General features: G+C 43.9%; 1 protein-coding gene across 5 annotated transcripts in view; it reads right to left on the reverse strand.

The window, feature by feature from the left end:
* The window catches only part of GRAMD1B (GRAM domain containing 1B), a 150,842-nt gene that overhangs the window by 11,068 nt on the left and 120,566 nt on the right, over positions 1–19,208 (reverse strand). For all 5 annotated transcript variants that reach the window (XM_063139115.1, XM_063139117.1, XM_063139116.1 and 2 more), the window contains 13 exons: positions 17,147–17,231; positions 16,472–16,575; positions 15,243–15,338; positions 13,499–13,579; positions 11,288–11,403; positions 9,639–9,798; positions 8,458–8,644; positions 7,441–7,584; positions 4,828–4,946; positions 4,543–4,685; positions 3,017–3,120; positions 1,967–2,170; positions 1,368–1,458 (listed from right to left, as the gene is read on the reverse strand). In XM_063139115.1, coding sequence (XP_062995185.1) covers positions 1,368–1,458; positions 1,967–2,170; positions 3,017–3,120; positions 4,543–4,685; positions 4,828–4,946; positions 7,441–7,584; positions 8,458–8,644; positions 9,639–9,798; positions 11,288–11,403; positions 13,499–13,579; positions 15,243–15,338; positions 16,472–16,575; positions 17,147–17,231 — 1,634 coding nt within the window. The remainder of the gene's footprint in view (positions 1–1,367; positions 1,459–1,966; positions 2,171–3,016; positions 3,121–4,542; positions 4,686–4,827; positions 4,947–7,440; positions 7,585–8,457; positions 8,645–9,638; positions 9,799–11,287; positions 11,404–13,498; positions 13,580–15,242; positions 15,339–16,471; positions 16,576–17,146; positions 17,232–19,208) is intronic.

The following is a 19,208-nucleotide window of genomic DNA, read 5'->3' on the forward strand; positions in this document are numbered from 1 at the left end:
ATTGCATGGGGTGGGTGGAAGGAAGCTGTATTTACTATGTGATCAACTCTCCTGTTAAGCATTTGGGACTTAAATGCAAAGGATGTTCAGCAAACTGTCAAAACTCAGTCAAGCTCAAATTATATGGATTTATTAAAAAGGAAAGGAAAGGAGAGCCCTGCCTAAAACGGATCAGAACAGCCCATGTTACTTCCCGACCAAAGAACAGAACATTGTAAGCATCTTAAAATTAAAAGTGAAACAGATTTCTTTAAAGCACCTATGAGGAACGGGGCTGAATTTGGGGCCGTGGGTGTGTGTCTTGCGTGATGGGATTGCTCTCCTTTTAATTAAGCTGATATAATAGATCCTTAGCTATTGCCTGCAAAGCTGGCCCAGACATTCCCAGCCTTAAACAAACAGGAAATGGCCCAGACGGAGCAAATCATAAACTATCACAACCGAGAAGCACAACAACTTCAAACAACTTCCGCGTCCGACAGAACGGGATTTTATGCATCTGTGAAAGATGTGGTATCTTTTTCTCCCGAGAAGAAAAGGACACATGTCAGCAATACAACGATAACCTTGTGCAAAAACCTGAAATCTCTCCACCACTATCCCTGTGTTTCCCAAACTTGCTCCCAGTTTACTATTGGCAGGGAGTTCACTTCACAGTTATCTCTCTTAGCTGCTCCGGTCCTTAATTTGCCCTTTCTACTCCCCTGCCTCCATCCACGACATTCAGCTCTTCCCCTTTCTGGATGAACAACTTTTCGCTGCCTAACATCTCATCTCATGTCAGGTTTTTATTGTTTATTATTTATAGCCAATGGCCACCACAATACATACACAAAGCACGCAAGTATAAAACAGAAAAACACTTGATACATTTAAAACAAAAATACTATAAAATGATCACGATTTAAAACATTCCTTCTGTTTAACCCCCTTAGGATTTGACGGTGGTATGGCTTAGAAAGACTGCTCTTCTCTTTCTTGCAGCTAGCGCAAATAAAGCTATCCTATAATGTCTGTTATAGCCAACTTGGCTCCTAGGATTCCAAGGAATGTGGATTGTCACGGCAAAAAGAATGCGGGCCGGACTCAGAGTGAAGGAACGGACATGGGTATTACAAAACTGGACATGGATTCCAAATATAACATTTGACGGGAGAGAATTGTCTGTGTGGGTGGGCACGGGCGTGTGGGCGTGTGGTGGAAAAGTACAAAAACAACCTTAGCCCTACGATAGTCCTTACAAAATCCTTTCTGCTTCAGGGAGAGAAACTGGATGGTGGAATAAAATGGAGGGTGGGGGGAAGGAAGGAGAGCAACCACAGAAGAGAAGGGAAGAGGCTGAGGAAGCAGGCCAAGGAATCACTTACACGCAACTGATAATGAGCAGCAATTTGGAGACACTCTGCTGATGGAAGCTGCTGGGACTTTCCTCAGGGATGTGCCGTGTTTGAGTGGAACCTGAAAAGAAGCATCAGTTGGACAGTGAAGGAACCTCCGTGCGGGACAGAAAGTGCCTTTCCCCGCAAACATCCGAGCCTCGTTCTGACTAAAGTCTCATTCCGGAGAGTCGAACCTCAAGCTGTTCTTTTAGACCTGCAGGAACACTCAAGTGTCCTCACAAAAGGATTTTGTGTGAAACTGGCAACTTGGCACCAGACCGTGCCACACACACAGAGCGAATAGAATTAGCCATTAAAAAATAGCCAAGACAACAGCTACTCAAATAGGCCTCCAAGCCTGAAAAGGAGTATGATTAAAAGGCAATTATTCGGGAGGAGAACTAATTGATCCCCTGGGCCAGCCAGGCTGTAGCTTTCTATAAACAACACTCCAAGAAACCCATTTTCTCCTGAAATGTAACCGTCTGTCCCTCGAGATGCCCAACAAAACCGCCTCCCAGGGACCTGGATTTTTCCCCATCCCTTTAATGCAGCAACGTTCACCGTTTGCACAGCACACTCCTTACCTGCCACACGCTTGATTCGACCTACAACTTCCTCGTCTGTGGGAGTGGTTACGGGGCTCAGCACTTCCTCCAGGTGTGGCCCCCTCAAGTGAGTGTGGGGCCGTTTCCTCCGGCGCACCGTGGCTTGTTTACCTGCCTTCTCTTTGGGGGATTGTCTGTGAAGCTCAGCCAGATATGTGCTCTCTGTTTTGGTCAGCTCACTTTCTGTATGGGAGAGATGGCCGGCATGTATTAATGATGGAATTAAGATACTGATTTTGGCTCAATCAAAAGGCAGTTATCAGCAGAGGCAATGGCATTGGTGCAGCAGTCTCAAGCTCCGTGCCCTAGCCCTGAGCCTGCATCCTTAGCTTCACGGGGCTGAAAACAATCTACCCACAATACACTTGAATAATTTCCTGTTGCGATGTGTCTACATGCAAACACCAAAGACGGTTATTGTTTATGTATAAGTAATCAGAGCTAAAACGTTAAAATGAATCATAGAATCATAGAAAAGTAGAGTTGGAAGGGGCCTACAAGGCCATCGAGTCCAGCCCCCTGCTCAATGCAGGAATCCACCCTAAAGCATCCCTGACAGATGGCTGTCCAGCTGCCTCTTGAATGCCTTTAGTGTGGGAAAGCCCACAACCTCCCTAGGTAAGTGGTTCCATTGTCGTACTGCTCTAACAGTCAGGAAGTTTTTCCTGATGTCCAGCCGGAATCTGGCTTCCTGTAACTTCAGCCTGTTATTCTGTGTCCTGCATTCTGGGATGATCGAGAAGAGATCCTGGCCCTCCTCTATGTAACAACCTTTTAAGTATTTGAAGAGTGCAATCTTGTCTCCCCTCAATCATCTCTTCTCCAGGCTAAACATGCCCAGTTGTTTCAGCCTCTTCATAGGGCTTTGTTTCCAGACCCCTGATCATCCTTCATCAATCCATACCTTCCTAAAAGCTCAGTCTATTTAGTCCAATAGTTGCATTCATGGAGTCCAGTCATACGCCATGCCCCATCACGTGCAAAAGAAAAGCCAGTTCCCTCAGCTAGTTTCTGCAGGTGTGCTCTCACCTAAATGGCGAAAATAATCATCTAGGCCGCTCCAGAAGTTCTTCTCAATGAAGGATTTCACCAGCCCCCATGGCTGTTTTCTGTATCGTAGCTCTGTAGAAACCCTGAAAAGAAACATAACAGAGTTGGAAGGAAGGGGTGTTAGAGGTCGTCAAGTCCAAACCCCTCCTGAATGCAAGATCTACAAAGCAGGATGCAACTACCACAACTCTCACAGATGACTGTCCATCCTTTCCTTAAATGCCTTCTCAACAAAGAAGGACCCACAACCTCTTGAAGTAACCTAATCCACTGTTGAAAAGCTCATACTGTCAAGAGGTTTCTCAACTTGTTTAGCTGACATTGGCTTCCAACCATTGGTTTTACATTATTGGTTTTTACTCTGGAACATCGTCTTTAAAGCCCTTTAAAGGCAGATATCCTGTCTCTCACTGATCTTCTCTTCTCCATACTCAGCTCTTTCAAACATTCCTCATAGGATTTGATTTCTGGACCCCTCAACCAGTGTGGCCACCCTCCTCTGGACATACTCGTTTCTCAACATCCTTCTTAAAATGTGGTGCACGGAACTGGACACAATACTCTAGTGGTGGCCTGACTAGTGCAGAACAGAGTTGAATTATTATTTCTTATGACCTGGGCACAACACTTCTATTAATGTAGCCCAATACTGCATTCGGGGTGTGTGTGTGTGTGTGTGTGTTTTAGCACCAACACACTTATTCTAAGACACTGAAATCCTTTTCACAGGTACTGCTGCCAAACCAAATCTCTCCTGTCCTATAACTGTGGCGACATTTTGTACCTAAATGCAAGACTTTTATCACTGTAGAATTTCACCTCGTTGGTTTGGGGCCAGTGTTCCGGCTTGCAAAGATTGTTTTGAACCTTGATGCTGTTTTCTATGATGTCAGCGATCGCTCCTGGCTTTGTGTCATTTGCAGGTTCGATAGGCATCCCTTCCATAGCCTCGTCTAAATAATTCTTTAAAATACTATTGAATGGCACAGGGCCAAAGACAGAACCCTCAGACGCTCCACTTGGGAGTGTACTCCTGACACTTCCAGAAGCCATAAAATTGCCCCCGTCGGTCGTTTTCACAACCAAATATCTGTGTTTGGATTTGCAATCTGCAGCTGCCCGGGTTTGAAATGTGGCACTCCTGGGAAACCACACAACAAAGACCAGGGACAGGGAGGCAAAGGAGGTTAATTCAGAAAGGCCATTGCCACTTTTTTTCATCTAAAAAAAGAGTTAGTTCTCTCCCTGCCCCAAATTCAAGGCATTTTCTTTATTCGGCAAAACAAATAAATAAATGAAAAACGGTTGCAGAGCTGTAGTGAACGGTGGGATCCACCTTTTTGCATTGGACCGGCTTAGAATCAGCTGAGTGTAACTAGCCTCCGAAGATTGCATTCCCCAGCTTGGAAATGCAAACATCAGCAACATCTGTACACAGATGGCACAAGGCTCAGCTATCGCAACTCCCTATTAATCTTGCAGAACTCCAGCCCAGGCGTACCCACCTGAGTCTGCATTTGTTTCTGGCAACACGCGTCAATGTGTAACGATTAATCGTGTAGAAATAATCATGGTAGGGGACATCGTGAGTTAGCACCTCTGCGTCTATCACATAGCACTCACTCTCTTGGCTTGCTTTGTACATTGTCTGGAGAGAGCAGAGAGAAGAAGTATAAATGGAGAGAGGAGGGTCTGGTCTACTGAGAAGAAGGAGGGTCACATCGAAAGTATCCTTAGTTCAAGATGAATATATACATGCAGAGCTCAGAAGCCTACGGTAGGCCTCCTACCTGAGTTTCCGTGACAGTGGCAGTTTTCGGGGCCAGAGGGTTGGTGAGGGTGATGGTGTAGAGGATAACTCTGCTCTGATTGCCAGTTTCGTCCTTCTTCCATGGGTGAAAGACAACATCTGTAAGGACAAAGGAAGAAAAAGCCAGTTGGTGAGAAAATTGTACCAATGAGGGAAGCAGAGAGCAATCCAGTTCCCAGGGGGAAAAAAATAATATTCCCATGACCAAAGTCCAGGGTGTGAGCAGTCATTGCCCCAACTTCCATCCAGCTGGCAGATCCAAAAAGACAGACACAGAACGCTTATTGTTTAGTATGTATCCCATGCTGTGCCTTTTAGTCTGAACTTATTCATGCTCCCTTCCATCTTATCAAGTGGGCCACTGTGAGTCCCATGTTAAAAATCAGAAACAGAGGGCTGAGGAACAGGAATGTTCAAGGCCACACAAAGAGAGGTGGAATTTGATCTCAGGTCTTTTGGGTCTGAAGATCACACCACAGCATGTTTCTAAGGCCTTTGCTAGACCTACCGGTAAATGTGCGACGGAGGAGGGGACAGCCCGTGATGCAACTATCGCAGGCTGCTGAGCTAGTCTATACGTCAGGCTCAACGAGCTCAAGAAGAGAGCCGTCACGTCCGCCATTTTTTTATTCTTAAAGGGACAATGCACACACACGCTCATGCACAAAGATAAGTTTTTTTAAAAAAATTTAAATTCATTTCCACGCTCCCCCACCCTGCCCCCGATGGGAGCAGCGCCCGTGCACGGCTTCTCCCAGCTACGCACAAGTAATTGCACGGAGACAGGAAAAGCCGCGAAAACGGGCCACACGCTCGCAATCTCGGGCTCAGCCTAAGACTGTTGGAAAACGGGGCCAAAGGGTAGGCTAATATCCCAGGGCCAGGCAGGGTTGATCCCTGCCTGATCCCGGGATCCCCTGTACATCATCTGGACGCACAGGGGCGATCCCGGGTATCAGCCCAGGATAACCTCTGGTCTAGCAAAGGCGTAAGAGGACGTAAGAGACAGAAAATTCCTCCCAGTCCTAGATGATGTACTCAACCCTCAGGAATCTGAGGAGCATGTTAAGGAAAATCTACCACCAATACTTTATTCTTCCAAGCACTGGGGTCACTCTCCCACACGTTCGATTTGCACAATTGTGCTGAAAGCAGGATTCAAGGTGATAACACTTTCCTCCCTGATAAGATCGATTCTGCACAATCTGTAGTTTGCCTAAATCAAAGTTCAAGGAGAATTGGGGAATTCAGGATGGGAGCCCCTGCTGGGACTCTACAGAAACGTTTTAAGAAACATAGCAAGAATTTGGATACGGCTGGCAAAAATTCTCAGAGGGGTTTTGCAGGACCTAACAGAATTTAAATAGGCTTGGTGAAGTTTCTCAGGGGAGGTGCACATCTCCGCAGAGCCTACAAGTTGTGGGCACCAAGAATACACAGCACTCCACCCCGTACACTGTTCTGTGTTTCTTGAAAGAAACGCACAATACAAATGATACAAAGAAGAAAACAAATCAGGAGTGGAGTGGGGTGGAAGAATTGTTCATTTGTCCTTTCCGTCAGCAGAAACATGTATTAGATCTTGGTCTTCTCATGTTGTCAGGAAAAACTGCATGATAAAGACCAAGCAATGAGACAAAGAAGCTTATTATTAGGGCTGTGCACCACTCTGGATCTGAATTCCAAGCGGAAGCCGGGTGATTCTGACCGAATTGGTCTGGACCTGAAGAGAGTCTGGATCAGTCTAAAATGGTCTGAAGAGGGTTAGATTGATCCAAAGCATTTTGGATCACTTTGGACAGATCCAGACGATGTAGAAGCTCCAGGCAGCCCCCTGGGTATGCCTCCTGAGCTGTACAAGCCCCCTGCTCCTTACCTGGACCTGTCACGAGCACCTACAACCAACCATCTTCAAGGGAGTTACCATTTTCTTTTAAAATGGTGACTCATCTACTTCTGCAAAACACACCCTGTGCAAATGGCAGCCATAAGGCAGTCATTTAAGCAACATTAGAGGAGCAAGTGGAAAACCAGGCATCTGTCTGCCCATCCAGGCTGTCAGATGTCCGAATAAGCTGGATTTTCCCTTTCTGGCCCAAACCTTGGGAATGGCAGGTGTTTTGAAGGGTGAGAGAAGTCTTTGCTGGAGAATCCCAGTCCAATTCGGATCTGGATCCGAAGCGGGTTGTATCAGGTTTGAATCAGGCTGAGGTGGATTGGGGATGATTCGGAAGCTCCGAAGCTGCCTCCGAAGCAGGTTGGATGTGTGTGTCAGTGCACAGCCCTACTTATTATTGCTTTGTCTGAGGTTTAAAATTACAAACTGAATTCAGGATGATCATTTTTTTTTCCCTTTCTGGCCCAAACCTTGAGAATGGCAGATGTTGTGAAGGGTGAGAGAATTCTTTGCTGGCAATTCCTGGCCCTTTTCACAGAACTGCCAGTTTCAAGAGACCTTTGGTAGAATGCCCTTCTATTTTGACATTTGAAATTAGTTTTGTAGTAGAGGTCATGACCATAGATAAACCTCTGAGTGAAATAAAGCCAACCAGGATACAAGACTACATGCATGCCAGAGAAGTACCAAGCTTACCAGAGAACCGTCGTTGCTCCATGAAGTCCCTCAGAAATGGAGAGTCTGTGAAGAGCAGGTCATACAGCTTATCCACACTAAAGTTGAACACCTCATTCATGTACTGCCGTCCATTCAGGTCATCATAAAAGGCCTGGACTTCTCCTGCAGAAAGAAGTACATAAGAATGTAAGAAAAAACATGGTAGATCAAACCAAGGGTCCATCTAGTCTAGCATTCGGTTCACACAGTGGCCAACCAGCTGCCCACGGAAAGTCTAGAAGCAGGACATGCGTGTAATAGCACCTGCCTGGTCATGTTCCCCAGCAACTGGGATACAGAGGCATACTGTCTCCGATACTACTGTCTAGTAGCGGGAGGAAAAAGGTTACACAGACCGCCCCAGAAATGAATCCATAAACAAGACCCAATAGGGAACTCTAATCCTGCTCACAGGTTCTACCTAGAACAATTAGTCAATATTGATGTTACTTTTTTCACATATATGTGATTGTGAGGACAATTCAGAAAATGAACTAGGCATTCAAAAATGTTAGAAAAGGTCTTCAGGATGACCGGATACTTTCAAACTGCTAGCTTTAACATAACCACCATTTGACATGCTTCATGAGTAATCAAAGTGTCATGTGAACCCCCCTGATAATATCAATCATACTCCACAACCAGGAGTTATCTCTTGCACAAGTCTTATTGAAATCAATGGGGTTTGCCCAGGAGATGTTCCTGGTGAGTGATGCCCAGAGCCTGTAACATGAACTTAATGATGCTACAGAACCCAATGTAATCAAGCTGGCAACTAGCAATACATGAGAGTTAATGTGTCTCAGCTGGAGAAGAACTAAAAATAGAGGAGTGCTAAATATCAGACATCACTGAATATCAAGTGATAGAGAACCCATGGACTTTGAGCTTGGAACTCCTGATCTTTCTGAATCAACTATCCTGGCATCAGGGATAGGAGGAACACTAAAGGAATACCCAATCCCACCACAACACCTGTGGTTGCCAGCCATGCACCTTCGTCATGAGTTTCTGAGGAGTCGCTGAGTTCTGTTGGAATGTCCTCATTGTCGTTGAAATCCAGGGAAGGGGAATTCACAGGGGCAATGATCTCTATCTTGTCTCCAATGAGGCTTGCAATTGTCAGCTCCTTCTCTGTGAGAGTGTCCACAATCTCCTCTTCCTCGGGAACCACTCCTTCATACTAGAAGAGTGAAAGAAAGAGCATCTGGTTACGGCTACCTTAAGGCAGATGCCACTGCCAGGTAACCATGTTTATGAGGAGCTTGAGTGAATGGATTTCCCATTTTTTTGCCTATGAAATAGGAAAGATCTATGCATATTCCATAAAGAATGGGACTATCCACTTTCTATATGTGACTAAGAGATTTATAAGATCTCTGCTGTGGCACCCCAACTGTGGAATGCCCTCCCCCTGGACGCCCGATTGGGGCCAACACGGATTTTATTTCGACACCAAGTAAAAACATGGCTTTTTAACAAAGCCTTTGATGGTTAAATTCACTGGCACATTGTTTTAACTTGTTTCATGGTTTAATTTGTTTTTAACTGTGCATATTTATTGTTTTATACTGTATGCTTTTATCTGTACGCCACTCTGAGATCTTAATGATATAGGCCGGGATATAATTGTTTTAAATGAATGAATAAATAAATAAATAAATAAATAAATAAGATTGTAGACTATGGTATGACTTTTAAACACCTGGAACCAAATTCTACTGTCATCAACTTGCATTCTTAGAGGAGGAGACCACAATGTAAAACATACAATTGGTTGGTTTTTTTAAAATATAAAAATAGGTATACATATGCCAAAAGACCACCACTATAACCAATTGCAGCCCATCAACAAAGAAAACCAATGTGTGTGTTTTTTGTTTTGTTTTTTAAAAAAGGAAACATTTCATGATCGTTATGTACAGGAGAGCCATGATTCATGTCCCACCTCAAATTTCCACCACTCCAGATACTTAAATTACAATCCTGTTTCCCTCAGTTCATAGGAGTAAAGCTAGGCCAGTTACTACTGGTAGGATTTTGGAGCTAAAAGCAAAACTGAAAGACAAAATTACATTTGGGGCAGATTTCAACAACAAAGTTAAGTAATTGTCACCTCCTTATCACTTATCTTGGATTGGATTAGAAATGCGAAACAGGAAGGGAGAAACGCCTACCAGGACTGGAGCTTCACTACTTCCTGTCGGTGTCAACGTGCTGCTATTGGTGACAGACTTCTTGGGGAGCTGAGGGCTTGGCTCAGATTTGACCTCCATGCTGCTTTTTGAAGAGCTGTCATTCACTTCATTTTCTTCTACCGGGATCTCTTCGCAGTAGCTAAAAGCACAAATAGAATCTGGGTGAATTTAGTCAACTTCCCACGTCCGCCCCCAAACTAAGCACTGAAGAATGAAACCGTTTGAATAAAGCTGTTAACCTTATGACGGAGCAGTAGTCATGGCAAACAGACTTTTGGGCAGCTTCTGTGATGGGAAATCACTCCATCCCCCACCCCGCCCCCACACGTCTGCCACCGCAACTGCCATTCTGACAAATTGACAGGCTGGTTATCATACGTTCACACATGACAAGATTGGTCCCAGATAAACCCTATGTTTGGCCAACTGTAGATGATTTGAACAGAGAGTGTATGCCGCAAAGCCTTACGAAGTAATTACTTCTAGGACATTTCTAGACTCTTAACATTTCAGACTGAGACAATTCAAGGGTGGAGACATTAACAGTGCAAGCGATTTATCTAGCAGAACCTCTTCATTTTATCACTGGGAGACACGCATGGGAGACATGCAATTTTTCCAAAGGTATGGAGTACAAAACTGGGACCATGTGGCAACTAAATGTGATGGAATAACACATTGGTTATGTCCATAACACATTGGTTATGGACTCCATGGATACTCCCCAATAGGCTAACATGCTGTCAGTGGGATCCACCATGGTGGGAGTTTACCATTGCTGTGTCTCCTTTCCCCATTGCTAGAATATGTGGTGCAGCCAATTCATTTCTGGCAGAATTCTTCCCACCCACCCGATAACGTCATCTGAGAAAAAGTTGACTAGCGCTCAAAAACTTCTTTTATGCACTAGAATAGAGATAATCAATACACAGCCAGCATGCAGCACACCCAGGATTTTTGCGTGCGTGCGTGCGTGCACACACACACACCAGTCACTACCACAGCTGCCAAAGCGCTGCTGCATTTCAGTGGTGCAATGGCAAAAAAGACACATTTTCACTTTAAAACAAGGTTCACGGGGAGCATGTGCCTTGTTCTAATGCAAATTTGTGCTTCCCCTCTTTCCTGGGCTTCTGGGAGTGTGGTTTTGCATCAACCCAAGGTGCATTCGACCCACCCGCCTTGTTTTAAAGTGAAAATGCAGCTTTTCAGACACTGCTGAATTGCCACCCAAATTCAACGGTGGCAATTTTGGCAGCTGTGTGTGAGTGAGTGTGTGTGTGTGTGTGCAACCCCTGGTGGATTCCAGGGGCCAGAAATTGGCCGCAGAACACCTGAAGTTGCCCACCTCTGCACTAGAAAGAAGCAGTGGGCCAAACATGGGCCAAATCTACTCAATGGACTGCCACTGTACAGCACGTTACATAGCAATAGTGTATTTTTACACATGGCAAAGAAATATGATCCTGTGTTGTCTTGCAAAGACAAGAAATACTGGCCCATCTCCCTTGCCTGATCTAGCATTCCTGGCCAATTGTAGTGCCTAAAGGCAGACCTGACCTTTGACCTTTGTTTATTGAAGTGGATCAATCACGTCTTCCCACTTTGTTTTGGGCAAGTCGGCTTACCCCATCGTGTTGAAATCCTCATCTGGAGGCACGTAGTCTTCATCGTCGCTTGTCAGCCCCAGTTCGTTACCATAACACTGATGTACAAAGTGCCAGAGCTCCTTCGGACACAGGGGCTGGGTGGGAAGAGAACGAGAGTGAATCATTACTTCCCATCCAAGCAAGACGGTGAAAATTAAGGAGTCCAACAAGACGTGATTATGGTTTCAAACATCCACAATGCAATTGCAACATCCACAATACATCCAAAAGGTACTGCCCCAACCTGGACACACCATCACAGGTGCAAATCATGCAAGCATCTTATTTTGCCACAGTTACAAGGGTTTGGAAGCCGCAGGCAGCAGCTTGCAGAAGAATTCCCACATCAAGAAAGACAAAATGGAAGCCCATGGTCAACAACAGCATGGTTAGGGTTATTATTATTTTTAAAGGGGTGTGTGAACGTCAGCAATAATCCCTCAGAGAAAGAAATAATTTGAAGCAGCCTACCGTCTCTAGCAGCTATATCTATGCCGATAGATCTTTCCCATGAGAGTTCAGATTGAGTACAAGGCATCCGTTATTACAAAGGGTTGGACTCTCGAAAAATAATACGCAAGGAGGTCAAAAATGTTGCTAGGCTTAAGGAAGGAAAAGGGAAAAGGGAAAGGGATCCTTGAAAGCCAAGCTAAACAGCTGTTAGGATGTGGCACAGGCATCCATGTGATAATCACATCAGCCATAACATTTCTTTCTTCTGTTGGAATTTGGCAAAAGCACTGGTGTTTTTCAGTCCATGAGAATCGTAAAAGCCCGCTTGTTTAAGAGGCGGGATAAACAAGAGGTCGTTTGTTAGGAAATAAAAAATCAGTGTATCTTTCTTGAGCAAGATGAACTTCTTGTGAGGCTCAAGAGAGCACATTGTCAGAGTCAAAACAAGGCTCAGATGGAAAGAGTTTAACCAGAGATCTGGTGCAGTGTAGTAAAAGAGGGTCGTGGGATAGCAAGCCAGCCCCCGTTTTTGGCCAAAAAGTGCAATACGAATAATGACACACTAGAAAGATGATGTAAAATAGTTCTCAAGGATCAGCGTGGTATAGTGAATGGAGTGTTTGGACCTAGGGGGTCCTGGATTCAAATCACTGCTCAACCATATAGTTTGTAGGGTGACTTTGAGCCGTATAGCCTAATTTTACCTCATCGGACTGTAATGAGAATAAAAATGGGATGGCCCATTGGATGCCATCTTGAGCTCTCTGAAGATGTAATAAAAACCCCGGCCCTTTTATTTTTGTTTACTTACCCATGTTTTCTAGACAGACCAGGACATGAGTTAGTTCAGAACACAGCAGTGAAGTTGCTAATTGGGACAGGTTTAGAGAAGAAGTTCTGAAACAACGTTGCAACTGCTGGTCTATTTCGGAGTACAATTCAAAGTGCTGCTGCTAACCTTTACAGCTCCATACAGCTTGGTTCTGGGGACCTGATTGACCTCCTTCGACCACCATAGTCCTGGCTGTGTGTGGAGATCATCAGAGGCCATTTTCAAGGGGCCTCCACCTTAAGATTAGGCAGGTGGTGACTGGAGAAAGGGCCTTTTCTGCGGTGGCACCCAAAGTTCAATCGCAGCCTTTAAAGCTCAACTAAAAACTTTTCTTTTTCCTAAAGCTTTTAAAACTTGATGTTGTTTGGACTTTACACTGTTAGTTTTACCCTACCCTGTGCCTGTTTACCCTACCCAGTGCCTGTTTACATTCTCTTCCCCTCCTTATTGCTTTACTATGATTTATTAGATTGTAAGCCTATGCGGCAGGGTCTTGCGATTTACTGTTTTACTCTGTACAGCACCATGTACATTGATGGTGCTATATAAATAAATAAATAAATAAATAATAATAATAATAATAATAATAATAATAATAATAATAATAATAATAATGCTCTTCCCACAAAGGCTTGCCAGATCCCCTACCTGGATGTCTTCTCATTGCTAGGCAAAGAACTTTCATTCAAACATTTCCTAGGCCTTTTTGGGCCATTGATTAAAACTAGCTTTATCTTCCTCTGGAATGATGCAGGGCTTTTTTACTTCTGCTATTTTAATTGTGTTATTGGTTGTTTGTGTCTTACTGTTGGTCTGTTTTTGTTTTACTGGTTGCTAGCTGCCTTGACAACATAAAGAAGCAAACACTTGTATGTCTATGTGAGAAGTTCCTCATATCTCCGTACCTTTTCAAGGAGGGCGTTCTGCCAGAGCCTGAACATCATCATATACGTCCTGTCTCGGGCACCGAAGGAAGTGAAAAAGTGCTGTGAAGAGCAAAGATTTGGGGAGGGGGGAGGGGAGGTTGCATAAGAGCATGCTGGCAGAGAGAGAGATAACTAGAGCTTGCTATTTTATGAGAAAATTACATGGGAGCTGAGAAGCTCAACGGGAGCAAGGCGAAAGGGAGGGAATGCATTCCTTATGTATCTTAGATTCTGTAAACTACTTAGATAAGATCTTTTTATTACCTTGTCTGTTTCATACTCTTGATTTTATTTTTCTACAGCAAGGCTTGTCCAGGGAACTGAATGTCTGCTACAGAGCTGGAAAGCACACACCTGTCCACAAGCAGAACTGCTTTTATACAACACAATGAAAGTTTTATATAAGACAAAAAGTCAAACTACGTGGTATCACAAAACAGAATTGAATCAACGAGTCGTTTTCCTACAGGCATCCGGTGCAAATCCTGTTTCGTTTCTCACGAAACTTCGTCAGACAAACCATTTCATTATCTGCAAAACCAATAAAGAGATAACGAAATGGTTTGTCTGACGAAGTTTCGTGAGGAACAGAAGAGGATTTACACCGGCTGCCTGTAGCAAAACAACTTGTTTATTCAATTATTCTATTTTGTATTCACCTCTGATTTGGTAAAAAAAACTAACAGAGGTGTGTCTTATACAAAACTTTCATTGTATTGTATAAAAGCAATTCTACTTGTGTACAGTTGTGGGCTTTTCAACATTGTCTGTTCTTGTTTTCTGTGCAACTGTTGCCCTTTTGGTGTGTTGCTACAGAGCTGTTTCACATTTTATCTGCACCAAGCTGATGACATGCCACACACCATTACTAACTCCCTGTTCTATGAATCATCCCTTTGCAATTATTGTTATTATTCAGCTCCATTAATGGTTTACACAGGGCAGTATGCAACAGGTTTTCCTACAGCATCTGTTGCACCAGCTTACAGTTCTGGTGTTTTGCTACAGGACACTTATACTAGCATTGCATCAGTTGCACAATCACAGTGCTGCCATTGAATACTGCCCCTAGTGCTTTGCAGAGCTTCTTCCGCAAAAGAGGTACGTTCCATCTGGGAGTGTACAATCTAAATTTCAGCAGAAAGAAGGGATCAAGCGATGGGGTATAAGAGAACACACAAACTTACAGCACAACAAGGTTTACTTCCAGATGTGTTAGTACAGAACAGCAGCCTAACTCTTCATATCAACTAGGAATCAGGGCCAAGGGAACACGCTAACGGCTTCATGGAAAGGTTGAAAGAAAATCTGCTGCTCATTGTGTAGCTCACTTTGGCCCAAAGTAAAACAAGTTTTGCAGGGCTTTATATTGCTGCCAGACCCTGCCAAACCTGCTTGACCAAAGGCAACAATGTGTTTTTTTTAAAAGAGAGTTCAAATTGGTTTGAGTACACCATGGGAAGCGCAAACCAATTTGAACTCTCATTAAAAAAAATCACCCATCGTTGTCTCTCTCCAGCCTTACTGCTGATGCATCTTTGGCCAACTTTACTGACTTCTTATTTCCATCCTTTCTTTGTAGTTGCTGCATCTGTCCCAAAGAATCCTAAGCAGTATCAGTCAATTCTTGGACCCAACTCTACCCATCTCTACTCAGTGTTCGGTGTGGTTACCTATCCTGCTTTTGGTGGACAGGTCATGAACAGAGGATTCTGAGACGTACCTTTTCAGTGTCAGTGCAAACTTGGATAGCGTTAGGAATGAGCCGTGCAGTTTTTTCCTTGGTCATGGAGCAGATGTCCTTTAAACGGACTGTCAACTATCCCAACAAAACAAAACAAAACATTGAATGGGGTAAAGGAGAGTATAAGTGAACCAAGTGCAACGTTCCCAGAATGGTTCTGAAATAAGCGCTACAGCACAGAGGGTCCGTCTGCCCAGTGATGAGAAGTTTAACCTGCCCTGGAGGGGTTGCACTCCTTCTAAAGGATCAAGTTCTCTTGGACCCAGCATTGGCATTAGAGGCATGTATGGATTCAGTGGGATGGAGCACCATACCAACTATGCCCTTATCTGGACAGAAGGAGCTGCAGTTTTCCATGATCTGATTAATGTCTCATCTGGATTACTGAGATGTGTTAAACATGGGACTGCCATTGAAAATGATCTGGAAACTTCAGCTGGTCAAAAATAGGAATATGAAATTATTAACAGGGTCAGGCCAGCATGATACAGGAAGTCAGATTCCGTCTGGACATCAGGAAAAACTTCCTGACTGTTAGAGCAGTACGACAATGGAACCAGTTACCTAGGGAGGTTGTGGGCCCTCCCACACTAGAGGCATTCTAGAGGCAGCTGGACAACCACCTGTCAGGGATGCTTTAAGCTGGATTCCTGCATTGAGCAGGGGGTTGGACTCAATGGCCTTATAGGCCCCTTCCAACTCTACTATTCTATGATGCTATGATGCTATGATTCTATCCCAGTATTTTTCCACCTGCACTGGCTGTCAGTCCATTTCCAGGCCCAATTCAAAGTGCTGGTTTTAACTTTCAAAGTCCTAAGCTGCTTGAAGCCAGGTTACCTGAAGGATCATCTCCTCCCATATACACCTGCCTGGACCCTAAGATCATCTTCAGTGATCCTTCTCAGAGAGCATCCACCAAAAGAAATGAGCTGCCCGGCTTCTAAGAAGAGGGCCTTTTCTGTTGTAGCACCCCGTTCATGGGATGCGCTTCCCAGAGAGGCTCGCGTGGCATCTACACTGTGCTCTTTTTGGTACCAGGTGGTCCATTTTATTTTCCCAGGCATCCCCCCCCCCAATTTCTGTTTTAACTCTGCTACTGTATTTTAAAGCTCCACACTGCTCCTAGGCTGTATTTGGTTACGATTTGTATTTTTCATATTTGCACCTTCAAACTTTCAAAATTATATATTGCATTTCATCGTTACCAATGTTTCCCAGCGGAAAATGTTGCTGTAGAAGCATATCCAGTTTTCAGAGAGGTAGAGGCGACCCTGCAGAAGAATGTCTCTTTGAAGTGCACAGGAGTAATCTGGAGAGAGGGAATAACCATCGACAATCCACTTTTCACACTGAGTCAAACCAGAACCAACACTGAGCTGATGCCCAATACATACCCAAGCAGGATAGCTAGCTAGACCAAAACCAATGTTAGTACCAAGCCCAAGGGTGTCCCGAAATGATACTTTATTTATTTAAAGCATGTATACCCCACCCTATATCACAGGGATCTCAGGGCAGCGTACAGATAAAATCACACATATAAAATAGAACAAGAGATATACAATTCTAAAACAAATTAAACCATTGATATGTTAAAACCAACAGGAAGTTTTAAAACAGTAAAATCCAATTAAAACAAGACAGTGTGCAGGCTGGTAGATTTAGCCCTCAAAGGCTTTGTTAAAAAGCTATGGCTTAACCTGGAACCGAAATTCCACCTGTACCATGGAAATGGAAAGGAGGCTGCTTGCCTCTGCCAAGTATGAAACTTTCTCCATCCTGACTTGAGAAGGCTGGTTTTTATGACACTGGTAACCCCTTTGGTCTCAAGGGCAGGGACCGGTGTCGGGGGCACATAGGAACACAGGTGGAGGTCTTACCGACTATGAGGCGCTCTGTGTCGGGGAGTTGCTTGAAGAGTTTCCTGAAGTCTTCATTCCGCTGCTTGTAGGTTGGACTCAGCACCTGCAAATGGTGGAAAGTTTATTAGAAAGCAGGAAGTGATGAAGGCCAGAGAATGAGCCAGGAAGGGAAACTCTAGGGAGGAAATGTTATCATTCTAACTAAGCATGAATAAAGCAATATGTATTATCTCACTACAAATGCTGCAACGGCAAGAACAGATGAGAGGATCTAGTATGGTAAGGATGGATAGTGGTGGCAGTGCTGGGGAAAGGGCAGGGAATAGAGGGGAAAGAGACAATTTATTGAGGAATAGAACGGTCATTTCATCTAGACCACAGCCAAGGTTTCAACACTGTAACAGAGGTTAGGATGTAGTCCACAAGAAAAGCCTCCCAAACAGTTGCCTGAAGAAACCTACGTTATCCAAGCATTCAAGAAAAAGCAAAAGGGCTTGATTTCATGGCATTTAGATGGACCACAATTTTTTGACACTTGGAGGGTTAATTTGGGGCAAGGACCGAGATAAGATAGGGCAAGGAAGAAGAAAAAGTGGGCAAAAGGGCATTAAAAATGGGGTAACTCTGTCCTGGGTTTACTTTATATTATCAAACCTTCTTGTCACTATGAGGGTTAGAAATCTGCATTTCTAAAAAGAAACAGGGCAGCAATTTCTTTATTAGATTTGTAGATTCGCCAATGGTCGTATGTATAACAGATATAGCTGTAAGTGCAAGGCGTCTTCTACTTTATAAAGAAAAAAGAAAGAGAGAGAGAGAGAGATGATGGGCATTACACCTGTCTTCTGAAACTTTCTTCTATAATAATGTACTGGCCACCTCTAGAAACATGACAGGGCATTCTCATTTATAGCAACCCCATGTTGGTTTTGATGGACTCTCAAGCAGGGGAACAGAGTGTTGGTACAGGATAAAATGTCCACCCAAGAGATCCTACTAGAGCCATGGTAAATCAATCTTTTAATCTAGGGATTTATGGGAAAAGGCAGGTTAACTGGCAACCTCAGTATAGGAACACAAAGACATGCAAGAATGGAAAGCTAAGGGGTTTTTCACAACTTTGGTGACTGCTTAAAGCTGGCATAGTTGAAGGTGAAGTCTTACAGCAAGGTGAGTACTGGTGGGACCAGATGGATCTCCACTAACATCTATCCATCTATCCAAACAATTTTGAGGCTATCAGTAATGTAGGCCAGTTCAGGTCCAGCCAGATGGAAACATAAGATAGTGAACAGATTAACGGACCCAGGATACAGACATTAAAAACTTGCTGGATGATACACTCTGTATTTTCCCAGCGACAGCTCAGGCGTCTTTAACCCTAGACTGCTACTGTGAGTTTGAAAGCAACCTAGTGGTTTCATGTCCTATGTGCCTCTAGCACGTTTTATGGTTGAGAATCATGTACAAAAGACACAGGTCCTGTGCATGATTACAGGATCCAACAGACTTGCAAGCAACAGAAAGGTTTTCAAGGCACTGAGTGTACTATTTCTCACGCAATGCAAAAACTTCTCAGCCAGATAAAAACAGCCGCATAAACACGTACAGGCAAATTTCCCTCCTTCTAAAAAAAAAACCTCGGCCCCCTTAAGAGTCTAATCACAGTATATTTTGTTTTAAGATTACATTAATGACAACTCTGCTCCTTATACTAATTTCTTCTCTCACAGCCTCAAAGGCAACATAACCTAGCCAGCGACAAATGGCCCAAACCTGCCACTTGGTGGAAGATGTCAAAAGGCAAAACCAGAGTTTTCATTCCTGCTAATTTTCAATGGGATGCTGGGAGATCTAGTGAAGGTTAAGCAAAGCAGATGGAGAAATCTGGACACAGATGTTTACAAAAGGATCAAGAGGGCTGAAGTAACTGGTTCTTTTTTTCAGTTTGACTTGATGCAGACGGAGGGCGTGTAAGATAGTTAAGGGATGGCGCTACGGAATTCTGAACCTTCTCCTGTTCTGGGATTTCCTTTGGACGAGTTATTTATTTATTTATTTATTTATTTGCAAATTAAGA

Source organism: Elgaria multicarinata, chromosome 12, assembly GCF_023053635.1.
Source record: "Elgaria multicarinata webbii isolate HBS135686 ecotype San Diego chromosome 12, rElgMul1.1.pri, whole genome shotgun sequence".
NCBI lineage: Eukaryota > Metazoa > Chordata > Lepidosauria > Squamata > Anguidae > Elgaria > Elgaria multicarinata.